Below are 22,621 nucleotides of genomic sequence, written 5' to 3'. Positions count from 1 at the left end.
CTTGACCTTGCAGCTCAGCAGAGGCTCAGTGTCTGGGGAGCACTCTGAGCAGGGAGGGAGGTGTGTGCTTTTTTTCCACTTCGCAGTTGAGTTACCAGGCTGGCCAGAATCTGGTTCAGACCCCCAAATCTTGGCAGATCACGGGTCTTCAGCTGCTCATATTCCTACTCCATGGGGTCTTCCCAGATACTTTTCTGACATGTCAGAAGCTGAATTCCTGATTCCTTCTTCCCTAAGGCCCATCTGCCTGAATGGCTTCCCCAGCAGCCACTCCATCCTCCCAACTCAGGTGTTTGGTGATTGCATGTCTGTTCTTGCCTGCACACTTTGCTCCTCTTGCTCTTGGGGAGCTCACAGTTTGATGGAGGGGGATTGGAAAGAGGAAATGTAAAATCACTCAGTAACCATGAGCAGAATACACTGTAGCAGCATCTTCTTGGAGGAGATGACAGAGCTGAGATGCGTGTGTGAGGTTGGGACAGGCAGGACTCGTGGGTGACAGAGGACTAACCCTCCCGGTACCCAGCCCTCTCTGTGTAGCCTGTCGTGTTCGTAGGGGTTACTGGCAGCTTCTGCATTTGAAGAAAACTCTAGCCGAGGTGAGGCTGTTGGGCCCACGGGCCCTGGAAAGCTTAGGCCAAGAGGGGTCTCATTTAGACAGTGGCGAAGACAGATGCACATCTGGTTAATCACCCTCGTCCTGGGAGCCCGCTAATCAGGAAGCAGGTTTCACCGCCTCCGACTCCTCTGCATGCCTGCTGGCAGCTGCAAGGGAAGACAAAGCCAAGCCAAGAGTCAGCGGCTGGGCAGGGAAGGCCAGCTTCCCGCTGCTCGGGCTCCACACCTCCTTTGTCACACAGCAAGCTCCTTCTTGTTCAGGTCGGTGGCCTTACCAGGCCCCTCGGACGCCGGGCTCAGGCATTCAAGCTTCAGTAACCCTGAAGGTCGGCTCCAGCCTCTGGGTGCTTCTCCCCTTCGCTCCTTACAGACAGCCCCTTCTCCATGCCCCCCTGCTCCCCACTCTTCAGCCCCTGATACCTCACTTCAGGAAGCACTGTCCACATGGCTTGAGCCATCGCCGGAAGCCTCTGCTCTAGAAAGCCCCCTTCTGGTACTTCCCTAGTGGTCCAGTAGCTAAGATTTCATGCTCCCAATGCAGGGGGCCTGAGTTCCATCCCTGGTCGGGGAGCTAGATCTCACCTGCCGCAACTAAAGATCCCGCATTTGTTGTTGTTCAGTCGCTCAGCCGTGTCTGACTCTTTGCGACCCCATGGACTGCAGCACGTCAGGCTTTCCTGTCCTTCACCATCTCCTGGAGCTTGCCCAAACTCAATGTCCATTGAGTCGGTGATGCCATCCAGCCATCTCATCCTCTGTCGTCCTCTACCTCCTGCCTTCAATCTTTCCCAGCATCAGGATCTTTTCCAATGCAAGCCACAACTAAAAGAAAAAAAAAGAAAAGATCCTGCCTGCTGCAACAAAGACCTGGTGCAGCCAAATAAATAAGTAAATATTAAAAAAAAAATAGAAAGCCCCCCCCCCCACCAATAGGAAGCGGAGGTCATGGGAAGAGCCCCCAGTGGGTGTGGGGCGTTGAAAGGGACCAGATCTGAAATCAGGTTAGTGACTTTCTCCTTCTGAGCCTGTCTCCTTATCTGTGAAGGTGGCCTTTTCCGCACAGGTGTGAGATCTCAGTGACCTAGCAGGTGGGTCAGTGGTGGGCAGACCGCAAAGCTCCTGCAGCCCAGAGGCAGCCTTTCTGGTTTCCACCACTGAACCCGCATGGTGTGGGGAGCTCTGACCTCTCTTCCTAACAGTCTTCCTTCTACCCAGGAGACACCAGTGTGAATCTGTACCAGCATCTCAGTGACACTCCCTCCTGGCTTCTTTCCACCTCTGCACCCCTGCTCCACCATCCCTTCCCCCAGTCTTAATGCCCCAGCTCCACTCCCCCACCAGACATTATGCCCACTGAAATCCTGCCCGGACTACAAATCCTATTTCCTTTCTAGAAATATTGCTTGATATCACCATCTTTTAAACCATCCAGGTGAGTCGCTCTGAAGGCCTGACATGAGAACAGGGAGGTGATGGACCAGACCTAGCCTATCCCATGGCTGGACACCTCCCTGTTACCCAGGGTCTGGCAGAGAGTAGGACCTGGAGAAACACAGCTGTGGTCAGGGCTGTGACCTGTGCTCTGAAAGACCCCGGATTTGGGGTGGTGGTGGTGGTGTTCAGTTGCTAAGTTGTGTCTGATTCTTTGTGACCCCATGGACCGCAGCACCCCGGGCCTCCCTATCCCTCACCATCTCCCGGAGTTTGCCCAAGTTCGTGTCCATTGAAACAGTGATGCTCTCCAACCATCTCACCTTCTGCTGCCCTCTTCTTTCGCCTTCAACCTTTCCCAGAGTCAGGGTCTTTTCCAATGAGTTGGCTGTTCACATCAGGTGGCCAAAGTATTGGAGCTTCATCTTTAGCACCAGTCCCTGGATTTGGGATGAATGATCTCAATTCTGAATGATTTCATCTTCATATCTGTGCTTTGTAAGTGCCGCCTGATGGACAGTGGAGCACGTGCTGGGGGCTGGGAGCTTGGTTCACGCGTGGAGCTGTCTACATGGCCTGAGCCATCGCCAGAAGCCTCTGCTCTAGAAAGCCCCCTTTCCCTCCCTTCCAGGTTGGGCTCTTGGCCTTCTGCTCTCCTGCCCTCTGCCTCCCTGGCCCCACCCAGCTTCCTCCTCCCTGTACCTGCCCACAGAGAGCTACTGTCTTCCCCCAAGCAGGGGCCTGGGTGCCAGGAGGGTTGGGGTCAGAGGCATAGATTGCAGTGTCTCAGAGCAGAGCAAGTGTCCCTGCCAGGGGCTGGCAGGGCTGCAGTGCATTCGGTGGGTGACTCAGACAAAGCAGGCCTCTCACCCACCCATCCAGGGACCTGAGGCATTTTGATGCAGAGGCTGCGGTACTCTTGGGAGTCGCCTGCCTGCCCAGGGGATTGGGACAGTGGGGAGGGTGGACGCGTGGCACCTAGCTTTCTTGCTCACAGTCATGGCACAATGCCCAGGTCTGGCAGCTGGTGGGAGGGGGAAGCTAGCAGCTTGTGGCTGCTAGGCTTGGGGGCCAAGATGAGGAGCAGGGCCCCCAGGAACCTGTGAGTGTCTACGCTCACCTCTTGAATACCCCTGTGCATGAGAGAGCATAACATTAAATAGCAAATAAAAGCCACCCAGACAGGTCAAGAGAGGACAAAGGGAAAAACTGTATTTTTTGGTGCCTTTAATAGTCTTTTTTTCCTTTTTTTTTTCCCGCCACATCACGGGGCTTGTGGGATCTTAGTTCCCCAACCAGGGATTGAACCAGTGCCCTTGGCAGTGAAATCATGGAATTCTAACCACTGGACAACCAGGAAATTCCCAGTTTTTCTTTCTTTCTGAACAAGGGCCCCTGCATTTTCATTTTGCACTGGGCCCTGCTAATAATGTAGCTGGTTTGGGGTGCAGTAGAAATGGCAGGAGACTCGGGTTTGGAAGAGTTAGTGACTCCCTCTGCCTCTCCAGGCGCAGTTTTCTTCTCTGCTGCTGCGCCTGTTCCCCAACTCCTGCCTTTCCTTGGGCTCAATGTACAGCAGACACAGTCCTATTCTGTCTCCCTGTCAAAGCTCTCTTCGCCCTGAGGCTCTCAAGTTGTGACTCTGCCACACCCTCCCTGGGGTCCCTGGGTCAGAGTGAGTCTCTGCCTCCTTCTCGGTCATCTCATCTTGATTTTCTCATCTCTGCATCCCCCACGGCCCCTGGCACAGTGCTCGGCAGAGAGATAAATAGAAGGGGTTTTGTAAGTGAGTGTCTTCATCTCCATGTGAGGCTTCTGTCCTGCTGGATGGAGGGAGCCGACTTGCCCTGTGGACTCAGCTTGTTCTCAGACCACATGCTCGTGTTCAGCTCTGACCTGTACATCTGGCATCAGATGCGGGGTCTGCAGTCACCTCGTCATGCTGGTGGTGGGGGCTACTCTGAGAGGGTGCCCAGGCTCTTTTCCACCTGGGTCTCCTCTCTAGAACACATGACCCCTGGCCTGGGGAGCACCGTGAGCTGGCACCCAGCACTAACCATAGAGTCTCTCCACCCCACTCCATCTGGAGTCATGCTGGTGACAGAAGAGACAAAGCCTTGAACCAATTGTTAAAAGTATTGATAAATAAGTAAATGAACCAACAATAAGGCCAATCCTGGTGGCTCAGATGGTAAAGAATCTGCCTGAGATGCAGGAGACCTGGGTTCAATCCCTGGGTTGGGAGGATCCCCTGAAGAAGGGAATGGGAACCCACTCCAGCATTCTTGCCTGGAGAATTCCATGGACAGAGGAGCCTGGTGGGCTACAATCCATGGCAGGCTACAGATCAAAGTGTCAGATAGGACTGATGGGATTAACACTTTTAGTTTCACATCTTGAATGGCTGCTGTGTGCCAGGCTGTGTGCTAAGGACTTTACACTCATTAATCATTTGATCTTCACAATAACTCTCTAGGTAAGAGTACCACTATCTCCATTTCACAGATTAGAAGACTGAAGCTTGCAGAGGTTAACTTGTCCAAGGGTACGTGTCCAAGATTTGAATCCAGGTGTTTAACTGTAATTCAGTACAACCCAAGGGCTTTCAGTACTTGTAGGGTCCTCAGAGAACACTGGACCCACACTCAGTCAACCAGTCAGTTCAGTTGCTCAGTCGTGTCCGACTCTTTGCGACCCCATGGACTGCAGCACACCAGGCTTCCCTGTCCGTCACCAACTCCCAGAGCTTGCTCAAACCCATGTCCGTCAAGTTGGTGATGCCATCCAACCATCTCATCCTCTGCCGTCCCCTTCTCCTCCTGCCTTCAATCTTTTCCAGCATCAGGGTCTTTTCCAATGAATCAGTTCTTCTCATCAGGTGGCCGAAGTATTGGAGCTTCAGCTTCAACATGAGTCCTTCCAAAGAATGTTCAGGACTGATTTCCTTTAGGATTGACTGGTTTGATCTCCTTGCAGTCCAAGGGACTCTCAAAAGTCTTCTCCAACACCACAGTTCAAAAGCATCAATTCTTCGGCACTCAAAATGTGGTCCACTGGAGAAGGGAATGGCAAACCGCTTCAGTTTCCTTGCCTTGAGAACCACATGAACAGTATGGAAAGGACCCACACTAGATTGTGGGAATGAGGCTCAGTGAGGGAGAGGGACTTGCCTCAGTTCACACAGTGAGTCCATGGGAGCCTAGAAGGGAATCTCAACCTCTTGACTCCACCTCTATGCTCTTTCCACTCTCCACTCCTGCCTTTGAGAGCACCCAGGGGCTCTGATCCCACGGAGGAGGGAGACAGATTGGGATTCAGGTGACATGAGCTGAGAAGGCAGCCCTGGCAGACAGAGGGCTGCAGGAACAGAATGATAGATTCTGGTGCATGGCAGCTGGGATGGTTCATTCACTTGGAAGGGAGTCGCCCATCAGCTCCTGGATTGTTGGTGGGGAGGTGGCGGAGGTTCCTATATGGGAGCCACCCTTGAGTCTGCAGGGAAGGGACCCTCAGCTTTGCCCAGGGAAGGGCTTGAAGGGCCCCCAGGAGAGGCCTGGAGGTGGCTTCTCTGTGTCCCAGAATCTTCCTTGGATAATTGGAGTCTTTGAGGGAAGCTGTGGACACATTTTTTTCAAGGAAGTAACTCAGACTTGCTCAAGAAGTTAGGGATACCAGGCCTGGTGTCTGTAGGTTCTGTCATCAAGGTCGGAAGAGAGGGTCCTACCTGGATAGCAGGATTCTGCCTCTAACTAGAGATTTCAAGCTAGAGGTGTGACCTCTGTGTTGCCTACCCTGCACACTACATGCAAGTCTGACCACTTCTGTGCTGTCCCCCAGGTTATGGACCCTTGTCCTGGCAGAGCTGGGGGACCCTTCAGCAGAACAGAGTGAGACCTTCCATTGGACAGATGTGTATAACTGAACCCCCAAAACATGGTTTCAGAGAACCAGGGCTAGGACTCCTGATGCCAAGGGGCTCCTCCTGGCTGAAGATCCTTGGGGTTAGGGTGGGGGTGGCTCAGATGAAACTGCTGACAAATTAGGCTCCCTGTGGGCTGAGGCTGAGGATCTGGGACTCCAGTCCTCAGAGTCCAGCCTCGTTCTGGCTACAGGGAGTTTTCTAGCTCCTGGAGGTTCAGCTTAGGTCCCTTTCTGAGCCCTCCAGTCAGGTGGGGTGGGCTCCAGGTGGACATTTCAGATGGAAGGAATTTGACCATTGCTGAACCTGACCCTGTGAGGCCCTTGGGATTCAGAGATGCCCTTTGAGGACAGAGGTCCTGAGAATTGAGGCCTTTGAGGGGCAGGCAATGTAGATCAAAGCCTTCGTGGAAGAGGTGGCCCCGGGATTGATTCTCAGCCTAGCTGGTAAGATACAGAGGGTTCAAAAGAGAAAGATGGAGGAACCGTAAGGTGTACCAGTGATTTGGCTGGTGGAGGTGAAGCAGGAAGTGGTGGGCAAAGGTTGGCAATGTGGGCAAGGGCCACTTTAAGGAGAGGCTTTCTTACCAGTCTCAGAGTTTGATGATGGGAAGGCTTGAAGCAAGAGAGTGGCCTGGGAAGGAAGGCCAGCTTTCAAATGATTAATCTGGTGAAGTCAGAGGCAGAAAAATCCAACAGACCAATATAAATGTTAGCGAGGTGAGTGTCTGTTAAGAGCCACCCTTACTTCCGCTGCGCCTGGGAGTGTGAATCAGAACATACACCTCTCTGGAGAGAAATCAGGCAATAAAACATCAGAAGCCTGAAAAAGGTTCCTGCCCTTTGACCCAGAATTGTCTTCCTTTGGCTGTATTTTAAGGAAATCATAAAACATGCAGAAAGAGCTTCAATCACAAAGATGTTCTTCACAGCAGTAATTACAATGATGAGATCTTGAAACTTTCTGCCAATAAGATAATTTTATTTTTTATTTTTAATTAAAATTTTTATCGGAGTATAGTTGCTTTACAATGTTGTTTTATTTTCTGTAAGGTGAATCAGCCATAGGTATAACTATATCTCCTTATTTTTTGGATTTCTTTCCCATTTAGGTCACCACAGAGCATTGAGTAGAGTTCCCTGAGCTATAGAGTAGGTTCTCATTAGTTAGCTGTTTTATACATTTACAATAGGGATTCCCTGGTAGCTTAGCTTGTAAAGAATCCGCCTGCAATGCAGGAGACCCTGGTTCAATTCCTGGGTCAGGAAGATCCACTGGAGAAGGGACAGGCTATCCACTCTAGTATTCTAGCCTGCAGAATTCCATGAACTGTATAGGGGTCACAAAGAGTTGGACATGACTGAGTGACTTTCACACACATGTGCATAGTGGTGTATACATGTCAATCCCAATCTCCCAATTCACCTGGAGAAAACCATCATTCCAAAAGATCCATGCAGCCCAATATTTATTGTAGCACTATTTACAATAGCCAGGACATGGAAGCATCAACAGAAGAATGGATAAAGGAGATGTGGCACATTTATACAATGGAATATTACCCAGACTTAAAAAAGGAATGCTATTGTGCCATTTGCATAGGAGGGGTATGATGAATAGCTAATAGGATAATTTTAAAGTCAACCATGATGTAGTTTGGGCTTCCCGAGTGGCTCAGTGGTAAAGAATCTGCCTGTCAATGCCGAGGATGGTCGCAAAAGAGTCGGACACGACTGAGCGACTGAACAGCAACAACAATGATGTAGGCTCTCAATAGGAGATTCCAAAGCCATTGGAGTGATATTTACAGAGGTTTCATAGTTTTATGTATTTATTCATGCTTCCACTTGAAGTACACAAAGTGTGTTTTGTGCTTCTTTATTATCTATGATACCTTTCAGAGCCAACCAGCATTCATCTATTTGTTGGGAATACGGAGATAAATGACATAATCCCTGCCCACAGAGGGCTGATTTGATCTCAGTTGGCCCCCAAAATATGTGTATGGAAAAAAGCCTGGAAAGAATGACATAGAATGGAACCAGTTTTCCCTCAGTTGTGGGATTATAAGGAATCTTTTCTCTTTTCTATGTTGGTTGGATTTTTCCAAATGTTCCATAAGGAGCTTGTATTACTTTCATAATTATAGAAAAAAGCTTCTCATCAAAAGGCAGGAGCTATTGCAGTAGCTCAAGGAGACAGGATGGAGTCCTATATTTAGGGAGTGTGTGTGTGTGTGCTTCATTCATTCATTCAACAAATATTGACTGAGACACACAGTTCTAGGCCTAGGGACACTCCAGTGCACAACTCAGAAGTACCTTCCACTGGGGAGTGCCAATCTGGTGAAATGGGAGAGGGTAAGAAGGAGAGAAGGAGCCAGACCCCCCAGCATTCTGTGACTGATTGAATGTGGAGACTAGGCAGGGAGGGGGTCACAGGTGGTTCCAGGCTTGGTGAGAAGGTGGTGCCTTCGCTGAGGTGGAGACTTGGGGAAGAGGGGCAATTCCAGGACCCGCTCTGTGGTCGTGGTGCACGTGGGCAATATGATGAACAGATGTCCAGGAGGTGATGTGGGTCAAGGACTTAGGAGAGAGGTTGGGCTAGAGGCAGAGCTTTCCAGTTGTCTGCAGAGCTGTGGTGACCCTCATGGGTGAGAGTAAGAGCAGAGAGCAACCCAGGTAAGCACCTGCTTTATGAAGGTGAGCAGGCAAAGGTGAAAATGTGTCCAGCACGCGCCTTCCCAGGCAGTGGCATCAGGGCTCCTGCTTCGTTGTGTATAAAGGTATAAAGAATGCAGATCTGGCGGTGGTGGGGGCGGGGGCAGGGCATGAGGGGCTGGGGGAATCCCTCCACCCACCCCCTGCTTGGGGAGGGAGCAGCCAGCCAGGAGGGGCTGAGGCGGCCACCGTGGCCTCCTCATGTCTGGCCAACAGTGATGGGGTGTCCACTCACCTCTCTCTTCTTCTTCTGCAGGAGAAGGGAGCACGCCATGCACTTCCAGCCTCCTCCAGGAGAAGCAGCGTGAGTGCCCCCCCCCACAACTACCCACCAGGAGTCTCTTCTTCTTGGAAGGGTCCAAGCTCCCTCACTCATTCAGTGGTAGGGTCTTCACCACTGCACGGGACCAGAGGGCTGGGGCCACTGTCTGCCTCCGGGGCCTGAGGCTGGGGGGGCCAGGAGGCGGAGGCCAGCAGAGCAGGTGGAACCACGGGAAGCCTCGTGTGGGGTCTGCTCGTGGGCAGAGAGGGTGGGGGGAACGGGAAAGGGGAGCAAACCCTCTGAAGCTTTGAGATGGACTCTTTCGGGTGACTTGACTTCCAGGAACCACAGTGGGTGACATGGTAACCAAGGCTGTGCCAGGCCTCAGGACCCTTAGGTCCCATCACTCGGAGGCCCTGTCTGCAGAGTGGGGCTGCCCAGGTGCTTGTGGTCCTTCCAGTGATGCAGGCTCCTCCAAGCTTCCTTCTGCCTGTGTTTTCTCAAGAGGCCGTGCACAAGGTTAGACCCAGGAGAGACTTGGTAAAGATGTCTGTTTCTGACACGCAACCTCAGGGCATCTTTCTTGGAAGTTTGGAGTGGACTGGCAGATGTCTTTCCTGTTGGCAGTATTGAGTTTTATATGAGGCAGGGATATGTGTGTGTCTGGGGGAGTCTGGGCTCAGAACTTTCCTTCCTTCTCTCTCCTGTTCTCTTTTGATCTGCGGTTGCAGCTTTGCGGGGCTCAGCCCGTTCTGCCCACCCTGTCCCCCAGGCTGAAGTCTTTCTTCCTCCAAGTTCTTCCATCCATCAGTCACAGGAAGGGTACCTACAGCACTAGCTTCCCATGGCCTGCCCCAAGTAGGTGCATCGGTCTCTGAGAAGGTTTCTGTGCACTTAACATCCAGTGGCAGTTCATAGATAAAGCCGCTCAGGCTTGGGTGTCTCTGAGAGGGGCGCCCCATCCCCGCCCCACCAAGGCTCAGGCCAAAAAGTTCACGGGGCAAGGATAGTGGCAGTGCAGAGAATGGGCAGTTCTCTCTCTTGTGTCCTTATAGGGTGTGAGGAACCAAGCCCTGTATGAGGGGATCTCTGTTAAAATGTACCCACAGGATTTTTTTTTAACAGCTTCCTTTATTTACTTATGGCTGCACTGGGTCTTCGTTGCTGCACAGGCTTTTGTCTAGTTGTGGCGAGTGGGGGCTACTCTTCATTGCAGTACACAGGATTCTCATTACAGTGGCTTCTTTTGATTTTGGGGAGCACGGGCTGTAGAGTGCAGGCTCAGTGGTTGTGGCATATGGCATGTGGGATCTTCCCGGACCGGAGATCGAACCTGTGTCCCCTGCATTGGCAGGTGGATTTTTATCCACTGTACCACCAGGAAAGTCCCCTCAAGATTTTTTTTTTAAGATATGTATGCTTATTATTTTATTGACCACACCATACAGCATATGGGATCTTAGTTCCCTGATCAGGGATCAAACTTATGCCTCCTGCAGTGGAAACATGGGGTTCTTAACCACTGGACTGCCAGAGAAGTCCTTACCCATGGAATTTTGATTTACAGAAGTGACTGAGTGAAGACCAGAGAGATCAGTGCTTTTGACAGAAGAATTTTTTATTTACACTTCTCCAGGGGAGGGACCATGGGGGAAACACCAGGTTGGTCAGGAGGCAGAAGGCATGGCAGGGCAGAGGAAACAGCTGAGGACTGGCTGGTCTGAATAATGTCGCAGGCTCTGGGCTACAGGATGCTCTCTAGTTCTAGGGTTCCTGGGCAGGGGAGTAGATATTGGCTTGGTGGGTGAGAGTTAGAAAAAGGAGTTGATTGGAGGTAAGGACCCACGATTGGTTGGTTTGCATGTGAAAGGCACGTTCTAGGGTAAGTTGTTTATTATCTCTAAAGGAATTAGCATGGCCTGGGAGGGGCAGCCTCTCCTTGACCAGCTAGACTCCCCTGGAGATGTCAAAATATCATAACATAAAAGCAAAGGATTAATCGCATTCATCGGGAATGTGAGAGAGAAACCGAGCCCAGATCACTCCTTCTGGGCCTCTGGGAGGAAGAAACCACAGCATCCTCAAAGGGAAAAAGCACGGCCACCTGCTGTGGGGCTGTCTCCACGACGCCAACCACAGCTCTGTTCTGCACAGACACAATACACTGATCAGACGTTTGGTGTCTTCCGGACTTGGTTGGAAAAATGCATGTTTAAGGAGAGGCAAAGCCATTTTTTTTTTTATACCATGGTTATAGATTTTAGTCAGAATGATACTGCTGAAGGTTTTCATCCATGTCTGCTCCTGAAGCATATTCTTGTTTAGTAAAGAACAACTATAGATGCATGGAAGAATTTCTGAGCTGAAGTGGTCATTGAGGGTGGTAATTCCCAAGCACAAACCCAACATTTTTGACAATGAGACAAAACAACTGTTCTGTAATGTGTTTTATTGTGATGTTGAACCCATTCAGTTGCGAGAACGGGACTTTTATTCCATAATTTTGTCCTGTCTACACATTATGGCATTCAAATACCTTTTCTTTTATGAAATGATGGCGGTAGTTGATGGTGATTTGTGGCAAAATAAATGTCTGTGACCCTGAATAGAAACAGAATAATGGCAATGCCTGACATTTATAACGTGCTCTATCATTTATGTTATGCTTCTGTGTATATTATCTTATTTAATTTTTCCATTTGGTTTTTCAAAATGTCACTAAAAACAAGGTGGGAGGTGGTGCAAATTGCCCTGAATGAGTAGTCAGAAAATCCCGGGACTCGTGCATCTGAGCTTTAAAGGTATCAGACCTGGGTTTGAAGTCCAGTTGCTTCATTTGCTCTCTGTGCTGCTTTGGGCAAGTTCCCTTAAACATTTCTGGGCCTCGGTTTATTCAGTTGTGGAAAGGTGATCATAATGTCTACTTTACTTCTAAAGTCACCGTGGGCATAGAGGTAATACACGCGGGTGTCAGGGTCTGCACCCCACACATAGGAAGCGTTCCCTGGTTCTCACTTATCATTGGCTTTTGGATGAGGTTAGAATACCTGGTGAGGGTGTAGGAGCTGCATCTTAGCATCTCTTGGAGCTTAGTCTTTTCCATGCTCTACTGGTCCCGTGGCCGGCTCCGCTGTCACTGTCACAGTCTGAGTCCCCAGGGAGCCCTCCTGAGCTGGCCATAGAGCCTGGGAAGAGTCTGGGGAATGGGCCTACATGGGCCCCAGTTCCTGTGCAGGTACAGGGTTGTGAGGCCCTGTCTTCAGTGATCCTGGGTGGGAGGCTTGAGGGGGTGTTCTGGAATCCTGCCTCCTCTGCCAGGCAGCCCAGCCTTCCTGCTGCAGCTGCACTGATGCATTGGCAACTGGCTGCCTCTGGCTTGTGCTTGGCATTTGGAACGAGGCTTGAGGAAGCCTAGGGAGCCAGTGCATGGGGGGCAAGGGAGGGGCAGAGGAGAGACAGGTGCTCAGGTTGGGGTGCAAGAGATCTGGCCCCCCTACTCCACCCACCGACTTGCTGCAGAGCCCCAGCCTCCGCCTGTGGCTGGTCTCCAGCCTGTCTGTACGTGGAGCCCCTTCCAGCTCTGACGTTCTAGCTCTCTGATTTTCTGCAGCTGCCTCTGTCTTCTGGTCTCCTTTGCCTGCATGTCTTGCTGTCCTGTCGTGTTCACACTGCCCCACAGGGCAGCCAACATTTACAGAGTGCTTCCGGCACCTGAGGGCTTCCATGGTGGCTCAGATGGCAAAGAATCTGCTTGCAATGCAGGAGACCAGGGTTTGATCCCTGGGTCGGGAAGATACCCTGGAGAAGGGAATGACAGCCCCTTCTAGTATTCTTGCCTAGAAAATCCCATGGACAGAGGAGCCTGGCAGGCTGCAGTCCATCAGGCCACAAAGAGTCAGACATGACTAAGTGACTAAAACTTTGTGGCACCGACATGGTGCTGGATTCAAGGACTTGGGGAGCTTATTACCTGTTCATTGAACCTCACTCCTCTTCTTCTATAAAAAGTGAATGGCACCATTTTCTGCAAGCTCAAGCGAGCCACCTGGGGGTTCTAGACTTTTCCTTCCCTGTCACTTTCCAGAGCCAGATTGTACCCTCAAGAGCACCCATTCTGACCCCAGGAGAGTTCTTAATGCCTCCACATGCTCTGTTCCCCATCCCTTCTCCAGTTGAAGCCACCATCTTCTCTCCCCTGGACAAATCCAGCCCCCCATGCTGGCCTCCCTGCCTCTGGTCTCTCCCATTTTGATTCTTCCTCTAGAGTGTCAGAGAGAACTTCAGAGTTGGCAGACTTGTCCTCACACCCCCCGATGCCCTCTCGTGATTCCTCTCCAGTAAAGGATGAGACTTTCCTTGGCATGACCTAGCTTCCCACCTTTTCCACATTGCTTTCCCCTTCCTTTCCACACTGACTTCTAAAAGGAGCTCCAAGCACAGTTTTCTCTTAAGCTAGATGGAAAGCTGGAGCAGTGCATCCAGCCCGCTGGAGGGGATGCTTGCAAATGCTAGCAAGGGACGCTAGGAAGGACTTGGGCTTCCAGAGTGATTACCTTGGGACCCAGCCCTCTTGGCCTCTGCCCTCTACTCCATTCACAGCTGTTTGGATCAGGGAGTGGGTCTACCTGCTTCCTGCCAGGACCTACTGTCATCACAGAGGAGGCTGGGGGCACAGCCATTTGTTTGGTGGGTGCAGTAACTCTCCTTCCCCTGCCCACCAGGTCCCACTCCAGGGAGGAGCGTGACTCTCCCAGGAGACCAATGGCTGCGTCACTCTCTCCATTCCCACTCCCTTGGCCTCTCAGCAGCTTCACAGTGCACCGGGTGCTCTATATGGATCTTCATGAACACTTGGATGCTGGAAAGGGCTGTAGTCATCACAACTGCGTCACACTGAGAAGATGAATGCACACGTGCTAAGTCCCTTCAGCCATGTCCAACTCTTTGTGACCCTATGAACTGTAGCCCGCCAGGCTCAGGGGTAGACAACCTTCCACCGAATGTTCCCAAACCCAGATCTCTTCACACCTCTGTCTCCAGAGCTTAGTCTCATGTCTGGTCTGAGCTCCCATTTTCCTATTTTTCCCCTTTCTGGTCACCCCAGGTACTGGGAGAAGTGCCCCACCATCCCCTGTGTCACACAGGTACCCTCTCCAAGAGCCAGCTCCACGAACACCCCCCAAAATCCATGCAGTCCAGGATGTGCGCAGAAAAGTGCAAGTCAGAGGGACTTCCTCTCTCTCATCTGCACCTGTGGTGGGTGGGAGGAGGGGGCAGGCAGACAGGAGGACTTCCTACTGTGCCCTTGGAGTTGGACCCAGTCTGTGTGGAATACAGTGTGACCTGCTCATGTGACCTGCACTTGTAGTCATCAAATGGCTTTCCCCGGGGCCAGTGCAGGGTAGCAGGCAGTGCCCAGGGCATGGGGTGGGTCTGCCCATGGCCGTGTCTGCTTGTTAGAGCAAGGTGAGTAGTGGATCTCTGAACTCAGTGGACCCCAACAGTGGTCAAGACTAAATCCCAGTCCTGGTTCCAGACCATCCCTTGATCTTCATCCTGACCAAGCCTTTACCCAAGGCACCGACAAAGTCTCAATGTGTCCCAGGCTGTGTCCTGGCTCCAGTCCCAGATCCTGGGCTGATCTTGGCTCCTTGACCCCAATAACTATCAGAAGATCCTGTAGGTTACCCCGAAAAGGGAGAGGGGGAAGATGACCATGCTGTCATGCGGACTTGACTTCACCTCCCACTGCCTGGGATCAGGGACTAAAGGAACAGCTCTGAATGTCCAGACCAGCCATCAAAGGTTACCCATCCTGAGTACTTGCATCCCCTTGGCACCCCCAGGAGCCCCACATAGGTGTGGTACATGAAGCCCCCAGCCCATGGCTGGCCTCCCCACTCTCTGCCTGGTAACTGGTATCTTTTCCTGGCCTGTGTGGGCAGCTTGCTGAGCACAGCTGCAGACGGGCTATATTTAGCCGGCTTTAATGAGCTCAGGGTGGCAGACGTCCGCCTTGGGAGCACTTTTCTTGCGTGCGTGTGCGTAAGCCAATGCTTGGCATGGTCCATTCGTGTGTGTGTGTGTGCATGCAGGGAAACGTGTGCCTGTGCATTTGTGAGTGTGCACCACTGTGTGTGTCAAAGCATCGATGCAGTCATTTACGCGAGGCTCCGTGTGCTGTGTCTGCTTTGCCTGGGATGTGTGCAGCTTCTGACACACAGAGGGGCACAAAACGGGAACAAATGATTAGTTCATTCATCTGCTTGTTTGAAAAATATTTAATGAGCCTCTTTTATATGCCAGGACCTTAATAGTCTCTGGAGATAAAATGGCACAAAAACAAACTCAGTTCCAGCCTTGAAGGACCTTACAGTCTGCTGGGTGTTGGAGGAGGGAAAGACAAGTGACATAACCACAAAACTGAAAGTATAAGGATTAGTCCCAGGAAACAGAAAGCCATGATGCTTTTGGGAGGAGAAGAGTGAGAAGGGAAGACCCCCAGGAGGAGGGAACACTGAGGTTTCTCTAGGGGCTATGTGGGCATAGAGGGTGAGAGATCGAGTCCAGACACAGAGAACAGGATGTGCAAAGGCCCTGTGGCGAGAGGGGCAGGAGATGCTTGAAAACAGTCAAAAGGCTACTGTGCTCAGAGAGGGTGAGATGCGTGGTGGAGACGTAGGTGGAGATTGGGGCCTGCAGAAGGACTACACGGGCCGTGGTCAGGATGGGGGAAGCCGCAGGAGAGGACAGTGGGGGCTGATGTGACGAGATTTCTGTAGGGCAATTAGAGTCTAGTCATGATTCTGTCGGGGGTTTCCAGCAGGAAAAGGAAGGCTCTCAAGCAGCGTGACTGGAGGAGAGTCCAGTGGGCGGGACTTCATTCCCTGATTGAGGAAACCCGCGGGGCAGAGGACGATGCCCTGGGCCTCTCCCAGCCCTGAAGGTCACTGTGGGGAGAGTCCTCACCCCCAACCCCGCAGAGCCTGGCCTTGAGGAGAGGGGCCGTGGAGGGACGGCCTGTGGTGATCTGGCAGGAGGGAGCCTCATTGGGGAGTGGGGAGGGGGAAGCTGGAGGGGAACTTGGAGCCCGTACTGCACCATCCACTGACTTACTGGTGAAAGAACCACACCTTCTTTTATTTTTTTAAAGCTGTTTCAGTATCCAGACAGGGATGTTTCTTTGTTTTTCTAGAAGCCACTTTGTAATTTTGACTCTGCAGACCCACCCAGCTGGACTGGTGAGACAGCCCCACTCTGTGATTCCAGGGGTTTCTCTTTTCCTCCTCTTCCTGCCCTGGTTCCAAGGCCCCCAGGGCTCTTCCCCACCACCCTGGTGGGGGAACAGTGTGTGGGCACACACATGTGTGCTGGGAGCTCTCTGTCCACACTCATGGCCTCTGTGGGGCTCCAAGCCCCAGCCCCTTCTGTCCTGGTCTGTGGCTCCTGGCTTAGGGGCCAGGCTGCTTGTGGCACAGGGTAGCCAGACCCCCTTCAAATCATTCTGTATCTTCCTGGACTTGCAACAGTCCCCCAAGTTGGGTGGGCACCCCCACTAAGTCTGCCTTCTCCCCTCAGCCTGGGGCAGGGGGCGGCGATCTCTTTTTAGTCTCGAGGAACCTCTGTCTCCTCAAATCCCTTTCTCCTGAGAACAAAAGGGCTTTTGGAAACAAAAGGGCTTTTGGAAACAAGAGCCGGGAAGCTCTGCCACAATGCTCCCCAGAGGCAAAGAAGCCGGAATGGTGAGAACATACAAATTGGTATCTCAGGAAAAAACAAACCAAAAAAATCCCCAAAACACCCTGCTCCGTGCCCTTTAAAAAAAATTCTTATTTTTAATCTGTCTCTCGAGTAGATAGCACACGGACATGGCATAAAATATAAAATTCTAAAGGAACAAAGGTAATGAGGGTGTCTCCCTCTTTCCAGAAGCCACGATTGCGACTAGGTTCTTCTAGAACATTCCAGAGATATTCTCTGCATACATGAGCATCTCCATGAATATTCATTTATATATATCTTTATATATACCCCACACAGATGGTAGCATCCGGTGCCTTCCACTCTGCACCTTACTTTTCTCAGATGATAACGTATCGGGAGTATTTGACTATTGAATACATTGAGGGAGCATCCTTCTTTGAAAAGGGTGTGTCATATTTCACTGTGGGCTGCTTTATTGAACCAGGCCCCTGTTGGTGGGCACATAGGTTGCTTTCCTTTCTTTCTTTTTTCTTCTTTTCTTTGGGCTGAGCTACGTGGCTTCCATGATCTTAGTTTCTTGATCAAGGATCAAACTCACGCCCCCTGCCGTGAAAGTGCAGAGCCCTAATATACTGGACCATCAGGGAATTTCCACAGAGGTTGCTTTCTGTCTCTTGTCCATACCATAAAGACTGTGATGATGGTTAATGTTGTGCCCATGTCGTCTTGCACATGGACTTGGAATTGCTGGGTCAAGGGCATTCTGTGTCTGGAATGACCTTGCCACACTGACCTCCACAGAGGTTGAACTGGTTTTCGATTTCACCAGCAATGAATGAGGAGGGACTGATTTACCACACCCTGGTGGGTGGCTGGGTGGTGATAACTGTTCATCTGAGAAGTGAGAAAGAGGCATTTTAGAGTAATTTCTTTTCTTTTCTTTTTAAATTAATTTTTACTGGAGTACAGTTGCTTTGCAACGTTGTGTTAGTTTCTGTTGTACAACAAAGTGAATCAGACATACGTATACATATATCCCTTCTCTTTTGGATTTCCTTCCCGTTTAAATCACTACAGAGAGCTGAGTAGAGGTCCCTGAGCTATGCAGTTGGCTCTCATTAGTTATCTGTTTTATACATAGACCAATAGTTTGTGGGGCTTCCCCTGTGGCTCAGTGGTAAAGAATCTGCCTGCAATGCAGGAGTCGCAAGGGATGTGGCTTCGATCCCTGGGTCAGGAAGATCCCTTGGAGAAGTGCATGGCTACCCAGTCCAGTATTTTTGCCTCGAGAATCCCATGGACAGAGGAGCCTGACGGGCTACAGTCCATAGGATCGCAAAGGGTCAGACACGACTGAAGCGACTGAACATGCATGCATGTACCAATAGTATGTATATGTAAATCCCAATCTCATAATTCATCCCACCCCTTTCTTTCCCTCCTTGGTGTACATATATTTGTTCTCTACTTCTGTGTCTCTATTTCTGTTTTGTAAATAATCTCATCTGTACCATTTTTCTAGACTCCGCATATAGGCATTAATGAATGATATTTGTTTTTCTCTTTCTGACTTCACTCTGTATGAAGGGATTACCGTGGGGGAGTGTGCTGTTGGGGTCCTTTGTGTGCTGCCTTTCAAGCAGGGCCAGGGCTGGCTTGGCGGGGTCCCTTAGAGAGTAGGACCCAAAGGTTCAGGCAGGCTTCTGCTCCTAATCACAGCCTCGCTCTTCTTTTCCTCCCTCGCAGGGATTGCTCTGCAGGCCGGCTGTGGCGTGGAGGCATTTAAGCATTTTATTTATTTCTTTTAGTTTTGATTGTGCTGGGTCTTCATTGCCGCATGTGAGCTTTCTCTAGTAGTGGCAAGCAAGGGCTCTTTTTTATTTAGTTATTTGGCTGTTCCAGTTTTAGTTGTGGCATGTGGGATCTAGTCCCCTGATCAGGGATCAAACTCGGGCTTCCTTCTTTGGGAGCATGGAGTCTTAGCTGCTGGGTCAGCAGGGAAGTCCCGGGGCTGTTCTTCATTGAGATGCACAGGCATCTCATTATGGTGGCTTCTCTTGTCATGCAGCACGGGCTCTAGAGCACTGGCTCAGTAATTGTGGCTTTCAGGCTTAATTGCTGAGCAGCATACAGAATCTTCCTGGATCAGGGATCGTACCTGTGTCCCCCTCATTGGCAGGCGAAGTCCTATCCACTGCACCAACCAGGGAAGTCCATGTGGAGGCATTTAAAAGACTGACAAGAACACCCCTTTCTTACCCCCACCTTTGGGGGTGATGCTTCAGGAGGATGAAAGAGCCCTTGCTGGGTGACCTGAGTTCATATCCACACCCTTTCACTTAACCTCTCTGAACCTCAGTTTTCTCATCTGTAAAATGGGCAGAACACCTCAGGATGAATGTGAAGTTTGCCTGAATGAGGACTAGAAACTTAAGGCACATTTGAGGAAGACTGTGTTTATTATAGGAGAGTCCCCAGGAGAGAAGATGCCAAGCCCTTCTAGCATCGCTGTGTAGTGGCAGGAAGGGTTCTTAGGTTGTATGTCTGAAACCTTCCCTGGGCCCAATTCAAGATGGTCACACTGGTTTCCCCCAGGTGAGTGGCTCCTCGGAGCTATCCCCAAGCTCCCTTGCGGTGGCCAAAAGTGTGTTTTCAAGAGTTAGGATCTGGGACCCAGACCCTAGCGAAGGTCAGGCCTTAGTGGAGACAAGTATCCCTGAAGGTTTGGCCTCATTCTCCAGATGAATCCAGGCTGACTTGATGGGCTTCTGACCCTGAAAGGGTTGAGGAGTCACAGAAGGGGCCTCGGCCTCTAGATCCCCCACTCCAGGATGAACAGTCCTTGCCAGCACCCCTGCTGAGTGACCACTTACACTCTTACTTGTACAACCTCCTGAGGGCAGAGAGCATCCTGCCTTTGGGCCAGCACAGGTCACTCTTGAACTGTTAAACATGTCCTTAGTTGTGCTGATTTGGAACTCTCCAGAAACTATCCCCACCCCCATTCATCCCACACCTTTGCTCCCATGACCCAAACGCAGCTCAGCTGGGATTTGCAGGCAGCCACTGTGTTCTATGGAGCCTGTTCTTCCCCAGGCTGGGCTTCATTCTTTAACTTTCCTTCCCAGTTACTGGGCTCCAGACATGTCCTCAAAGTGGCCTGAGCTGCAGGGACAAAACAGGGATGACCCCTCCTCATTCCAAAGTCTCTAGTGTGTGCAGCCTCAGAGGCTGACTACCTTTAGGGGGTCCCATTACCCTCGCTAAAACGGTTTGCAGCCTTTGGTCATGTGACTGGGCTTGGTCACATGACATAAATCTTTGTCGAGTGACCTGACCTTGATCATGTGACTCTCAAGTACTAAGAGATCCTCATAGTCACCTGCTGTATATCTGATTCATCTTGGTACTTTCAGCCCTAACACAGGTTTGGGCAATAACCAATGGAAGAGGAATTGGCAAGTGATGTCAAATTGAATTTTTAACTCAAATGCAGGATGGTGACTCACTCATCGGGTTTCCCATTTGTTCTTTTCTTCTATAATATTTCTTTTCCTTTTTGCGTTCCCTCATTTGCTCTCGGCTCCCAGAGGGCAGAGCACTTCACTTTGTTTTGTCTGTAGTATTTGCATTTAGTAGAATCAGGAGTTATATGATAGCATGTTGAAAATGTTCTTATTGTAAATATGACACATACTTGTACTGCATTCATTCGATGTATTCATAAATAGTTTTAAACTAAAAGAAACGAGTTTGCTAGAGGAAAATTGGAAAACAGAGAAAAGTAGAAAGTTAAAAAAAATCACACATTGTCCCACCATCCAGAGAAAACCACTTATAAATATTCTGTGTTTTCTTCCACTAACAGGCCTCTAACCCTTCATCCCACCCCTCCACCTAGATTGCTATTTTGCATAAAGCCCAGGACTGGGGCACCAGGGAGGAGGGTGGCCTGAAGTCTGTCTGGCGAACAAGGTCGGTGGCTTTTTAATTGTTCTCTGGAGCCCTCAGTTGTTGCCTAAGGCAAAGGTGAGGGGAGTAAGGAAGTGGGGCTCTGGGCTCCCCAACCTGCTTCAGCCAGAGCTGCCCACTTTCACAAGTTCTACAAATTGGCCTCCTAAGGAAAACTGCACTGGACAAAAGATTTCACTGTTTCAAAAAAGTTTTAGAACTATCCAACAAAGGCTCATTCTTTACCCTGCTTCACACCATCCCATCCGTGTCCTGGCCCCGTTCACAAACCCATACTCCTTGAGCTGCTTTGAGAGCTGAAAGTTCCAACCTGGTTTGTCATCTGCCAGAGTCCCTCCTCCCCAAGATGCCCTAAGCCCTTGGTGCTTTCTCAGTGCATTCCCAGTCCAGTGACCCCACCCAACAAGCAATGAGATGGGGTTGGCCAGAGAGGTCCAAGTGAGCCTATCAGAGCTCTGGGGGCCATTGCTTCCTTTTCTAATGGCCCCCCAAACACTTGTTTTTGTAATTTGCAATAGATCTTGTCTGGAATTTGACATGACACTCCCTAGGTGCAACCAACCACTTTGAAAATCCAGGTGACATCTGCCATCTGCCATGTTCTGATTCCTCTTCCTTCCTCTGAGGTCCCTCAAAGCAACTCACCCATCCTGCCCGCAGGTCCCATTAGGGTCCAAGGGTATAATTCTGCTGGGCATGGATGCTTGAGCTCACACAGCACACTTGGACTCATGGAATCTCCGACTGCCTGACTCTTAAGAGGGAATCCAGGGGACTTCCCTGGTGGTCCAGTGGTTAAGACTTCACCTTCCAATGAAGGTGGTGTGGGTTTGATCCTTGCTTGGGGAGCTAAGATTCCATATGCCTCATACCCCAAAACCCAAAACATGAAACAGAAGCAATATTGTAGCAAATTCAATGAAGACTTTTAAAATGGTCCACATTAAAAAAAAAGCTTTAAAAAAAGAGGGAATGTAGTCCTACCCTCTCATTTTGCAATGGTGGGGAGAGTGCTCAAGATCACCCTCTGACTAGGGCATACATTTCCCATCCTAGAACTCTGTCTATGCCCGTATCCTGTGTGTGTGCCCTTCTCCATGTGGGTCTCCTGGCGGGGGGGCGGTTGGGGCTGTGGTCTGAACCCCCTGCTTGCTGGTGAATGAAGCTCTAGATATTCCCAGACATTTCTAGATCTAGCTCCTCTCTCCTGCATCGGAGTGGGACAGCCAAGCCATTGGGCTCATCCAGAAAAACGTGTGCGTGTGTGTGTGTTTGCCCATGCGTGTGCTTCAACGTGCTCTAAAGGATTAGATATTTTTGCAGACATGTCTCAGAACATGCCATGTGGTCTCAAGCTGGGTCTAGTTCTGTTCAGTTGACCCTGTGGGGGTGACTTAAGAGAGAGACAGGGCGACTGTCAGGGCTGGTAGAAGGAGGGTAAAATTGAGTGGTCAGCTTTAGCCTGGGGGCACTGCCAGCATCTACTCCTTGTGGGTCCCCAGTGGCGGGTGGCAAGAGAGATGGAGACAGAGTCTTCGGCCAACCCGAGTGACGCTCTGCTTAGGGTGCCGAGCGCGTGGGTGATGACCTTGGCTTTTGTCTCGAGAGCAGTGTGGCACATCGGTAATTAGAAGGGATGATCACGATTTGTGCCTTTCCAAGGTTGTGATTAAGCAAAAATAGCCTCTATTCTTCCACTGGCAGGAGGAGCCATGGTGAGCTGGGTGGGCCACTGGTCCGGGTGCCAGTGCTGGCAAGGGTGCCAAGCACAGGCATGGCAGTAGCTGGCTTGCCTCAGAGCTCATCACAAAACGTTGTCGCAAAAACAGCTGTGGGCTCACCCCGCCCAAAATCTGGGCACGGCAGGGACCCAGCCTGAGGAAGGCCTTGCAAACAGAAATGAACAGGAAGAAACAAGCAGCCTGACAATGAGGTCCTGGGGCCCCTGGCATGTGGCTTCCCATCACCCAGGAACCCCTGCCACCAGCTTTTGTC

At 50.8% G+C, this 22,621-nt stretch overlaps 1 protein-coding gene across 1 annotated transcript in view; it reads left to right on the top strand.

Moving 5' to 3' along the window:
- PITPNM3 (PITPNM family member 3) overlaps positions 1-22,621 on the top strand; it is a 92,552-nt gene that overhangs the window by 41,991 nt on the left and 27,940 nt on the right. The window contains exon 4 of the mRNA XM_081579651.1: positions 8,945-8,992. Within this exon, the coding sequence (XP_081435777.1) occupies positions 8,945-8,992 (48 nt within the window). The remainder of the gene's footprint in view (positions 1-8,944; positions 8,993-22,621) is intronic.

This window comes from Giraffa tippelskirchi, chromosome 3 (genome assembly GCF_054371585.1).
Source record: "Giraffa tippelskirchi isolate mGirTip1 chromosome 3, T2T-mGirTip1v1.2.pri, whole genome shotgun sequence".
Lineage (NCBI taxonomy): Eukaryota > Metazoa > Chordata > Mammalia > Artiodactyla > Giraffidae > Giraffa > Giraffa tippelskirchi.
The sequence above is the reverse complement of the archived record's forward strand: the minus strand, read 5'-3'. Positions and strand labels throughout refer to the sequence as shown.